This window comes from Limulus polyphemus, unplaced genomic scaffold, assembly GCF_000517525.1.
Source record: "Limulus polyphemus unplaced genomic scaffold, Limulus_polyphemus-2.1.2 Scaffold653, whole genome shotgun sequence".
Taxonomy (NCBI): domain Eukaryota; kingdom Metazoa; phylum Arthropoda; class Merostomata; order Xiphosura; family Limulidae; genus Limulus; species Limulus polyphemus.
Genome location: NW_013666263.1, coordinates 380,123 through 384,065, shown reverse-complemented (window position 1 = coordinate 384,065; position 3,943 = coordinate 380,123). Strand labels below are relative to the sequence as shown.

Sequence of the window (3,943 nt, the reverse complement as noted above, 5' to 3'; positions counted from 1 at the left end):
TCTGATTCTCTTAGCTCTCTATTGGCCCTGGAATGGCTTAACGTTAGTTCTCACCCTTTTCTCATCGATATTCAATACCGATTGGCCCACTTTTTGCTATCTTCTATTTCCATCCAGTTTTTCTGGATCCCTGGCCACGTCGGTATTCACGGGAACGAGCCCGCTTACACCACAGCTAAGTCCGTCTGCTCTGGTGCCATCACGGCTGTGCCTGTCCCATACATGGACTACGGTCCTGTCTTCAAGGTGCTTCTTCGTGCCAGTTGGCAGTCGACTTGGAGTGAGCAATGCCATAATAAGCTTTTCCAGATCAAACCTTCTGTTGGTCTTTGGCCGTCTTGCTTCCGTAAGGATCGGAAGGAGGAAGTAGTCCTGGCAAGGCTACACATTGGTCATAGTTTTTTAACCCATCGTTTTCTTTTATCAGGTATTGACCCACCGATGTGTAGCCATTGTGACACTCAAGTCACAATAGCCCACAATTTACTGTCGTGCCGTCGTTACGACCGTGAGCGGCGGCACCATTTTAGAGACATTTTATCTAAAAGTTTACCCCTGACTCTGGACAGTGTCATTGGTAATGGTGACACTGTCCGATTAGATTGTATTTTTAATTTTTTACACACTATAGGTATTTTTAATTCTATATAACTCTTTTATCAACATGCATTGGTTTTAACTCGCTGTATTTTTACATTTTACTTTAATTTACTTTCATTGTTTTTACTGGTTGTTTGCCGCAGATAGCCTTGCTGCTTTGCGCCATAAAGCACCAACCAACCACTATGTAGAGTAACATAAAAAAAGAAAAATGTAAATATTTCTTATGTTTTATCAAATAAATTAGATTTTTACTTTTATATAACATATAGTTGAATAGTTTAGAAATTGTGTAGGTTTTATTTTTAGATATTTATGCTCTCCCTATGAAGAGACATACTGAATTCCTTTTTAGTTAAAATAACATCTTGAAATGTCACCCTCATTTCTCATTATATATATGCCATAAGAACAGAGGTCATTTACACACAATACTCATAGAAACAAAATGCATTTTGTCTTACATTCTGACATAAACTTAAGTCTGGTTCTTAAATAGTATACCATGAAATATATAAGCACATTACTAGTATATTTGTATATGCAACTTTTAAAAATTGTACATTCAGACAGAAACGTATGCATGGCTCTTAGCTAGTATCATTGAGTATTATCAGACTACCATATTTGTTCATCTTAAATTGGCAACTCATCAAACATTACTAGTATCAGGGTGAAATGATTTTTCATGACTATACTGATTTCTTTGAGCTTGTTCCAGTGCTATGGCTTTGCTAAATGGGGACATTGGAAAACTTGTTAATTCATTCAAGCATGATACTGACTATATGACAAAGTATATGTAAAAAAAGAATATATAGATATATACATATGTAAAATATTTTTAAAAGTTTGTAGTTTCTTAGTCAAAACATCAGACTTGAACATTTTTGCATTACAATATTTAATAATTATTTAAAAAAAGTACATTATACTGATATTGAAAATGTCTTAAAGGATCTACTTTTAAAAAATGTTAAATATTGAGATACTTTTAACATTGTTATTAACTACTTCGCTGTACTTGATTTTGATAAAAATTCAATAAGTTTCAATCACCTTATTGTCTTAAATTAAAGTGGATGTCAGTTTTTTGTTGTTAGCCACTTGTTTTTCAGACCATACAATTTTCTGAGTGTAATGCTTCAAGTCTGTGTCACAATCACCTACAAGTAGTCAAGATGTGTAACAAACTCTAGCGTAATACTGAACTTGTATATCATACTAATGTTCCTTCTTTAACAATGTTTATATAAACTGCATTGTTTTGCAGAGAACGTTCTAAAGTCTACTGACCACAATGGTTTTCCTGTGGTTGTCTCCCAAGAATCTCAGTATTTGGTGGGTTTTGTACTAAGAAAGGATCTTACATTAGCATTGGGTGAGAAATATTCATATAATTTCTTTATTTTTTGGACAAACTAAAAATCTGAATATAAAACATAACTGGCTCATCTATTCTCATGTGACAAAATCAGTAAAAGTTGTATAAAACAAAGCTTTAGAAAAATGTGTTGCAAACTTTTTTGAATTAGGTATTATTAGCTTTAGTCTTAATTTTTTTATTTCTCGGCTAATTTTGTTTATATTTGGGTGAACAGCATTACAATAGAAAAATAAATCAACTTTAAAAACATCCAGGAGACCTTCTCTCAATGGGGATACATTTGGGATTATACCAAACTTGTCTCATGACCTTTTGTGATATTATATGGAGTTTTAGAATAATGTTTTTGTGATCGCCTTACCCTAAATTGTAAAGTACAAATAGCTTTAAATAATATCTATTTGTATATACTTCAACCACATTGTAAAAGAAATTGGAAATCATTCAAGCTTAAATTTAGAACTATTTTGCTTTAGGAGTTTAAAATTCTGATAAACAGCTATTATTCTTTGAAATGTTGGTTTCTCTGTCTTTCTATAATCCTATTTATTTATGTATAACTAAACCTTAAAGTCACTGTGTATAATGGTTCTTGAAATATTCCTTTTTTTTTATCTGTGCTAATGAATATTCATTTTCAAATTGACTAATATTTTTAAAAGTTTAAAAGATTTTTGTAAGAACATGCCATGTGTCAACTTAATCTCTAATGTTTCATTCTTTTAATGTTTTCAGGTAATGCCAAAAAGACACAGGAAGGAGTAGTTGGAGAGTCTTATGTGTTGTTTACTTCTCACTTACCTCAACCTGTGTCAGGTCCTACTGCTGTGAAACTTCGAAAAATCTTGGATATGGTGAGGTCTTTTTACACATGTTCATAAACTGGACTTCTTAAAAAGATTTTAGTTAGAAATAACTAATATTTTAAAAATATCAAATTGGAGTAATTCAATTTCCTCTAATATATAGATAGATAGATTTATTAAATTGATTGATAGATACAAGTACCATGAACAAAAGTGTGAAACAATACATCTAAAAATTATACTAATTGTCAGAGAAGTATAAGGTCCTCAGAAATTAGTGTCGCGTTTTGGAACACTTTCATTCCCCCCCCCCCCTCAAAAAGCATACATCTTGTATAATAGTTAAACGAACTACCTAAACGTCATGTTAGTGTAGCCTATATAATGTGTAAAGTTTAGTATACTCTAATCCCTAATAGTGATGGCACACGATGAGACACACAATTGGCACGTAATGCTGTTTGAATACAAGGAGGGAAACAACCCCTCTCTAGCCACAAAGAATATCAAAGAAGTTTATGGAATATGGGAAAACTCCATAAAGAAGATTTTGGGTGCCTCATGAACTCTCCGATGACCATTGTTTCCAACGTATGAATGTTACTTTGTCTCTTCTGGCACGTAATGCGCATGAACCGTTTTTCGACAGAATTGCCACCAGTGATGAAAAATGGATTCTCTGTGCAAATATTAAACACCAAAAACAATGGCTGAGTCCTAGACAAAAACCACTTCCGACCCCAAAACCTAGACTCCATCCCCAGAAAGTGATGCTTTGCATTTGGTGGGACATCAAAGGAGTAATTCATTTCAAACTCCTCAATCCACAGCGAACTGTCAATGCAGAGATCTGTAGTCAGCAACTGGAACGTTTAAATCAAGCCCTTCATCAGAAATGCCCTTCACTCGTCAATCGGAAAGGTGTTCTTCTTCTCCACGGCAATGCACGTCCACACGTGGCACGTTTGACGCAACACAAGATTATGGAGTTGGGTTGGGAAGTTCTCCCCCACCCACCATATTATCCAGATATGGCACCATCAGATTACCATCTTTTTCGTTCGTTGCAACACCGTCTTAATGGGAAAACGTATGCAAATGTGGAAGGTGTTAAAGGGGACATCGACATGTTTTTTTTTTTTTTGCTTCA

At 34.1% G+C, this 3,943-nt stretch overlaps 1 protein-coding gene across 8 annotated transcripts in view; it reads left to right on the top strand.

The window, feature by feature from the left end:
- Positions 1-3,943, top strand: part of LOC106459727 (H(+)/Cl(-) exchange transporter 3-like) — a 91,813-nt gene that overhangs the window by 81,953 nt on the left and 5,917 nt on the right. For all 8 annotated transcript variants that reach the window (XR_002610617.1, XM_022386258.1, XM_022386257.1 and 5 more), the window contains 2 exons: positions 1,874-1,981; positions 2,723-2,841. Coding sequence is in view for 7 of the 8 variants with exons in the window: in XM_022386258.1 (XP_022241966.1) it covers positions 1,874-1,981; positions 2,723-2,841 (227 nt within the window). In the remaining variant the exon portion in view is untranslated. The remainder of the gene's footprint in view (positions 1-1,873; positions 1,982-2,722; positions 2,842-3,943) is intronic.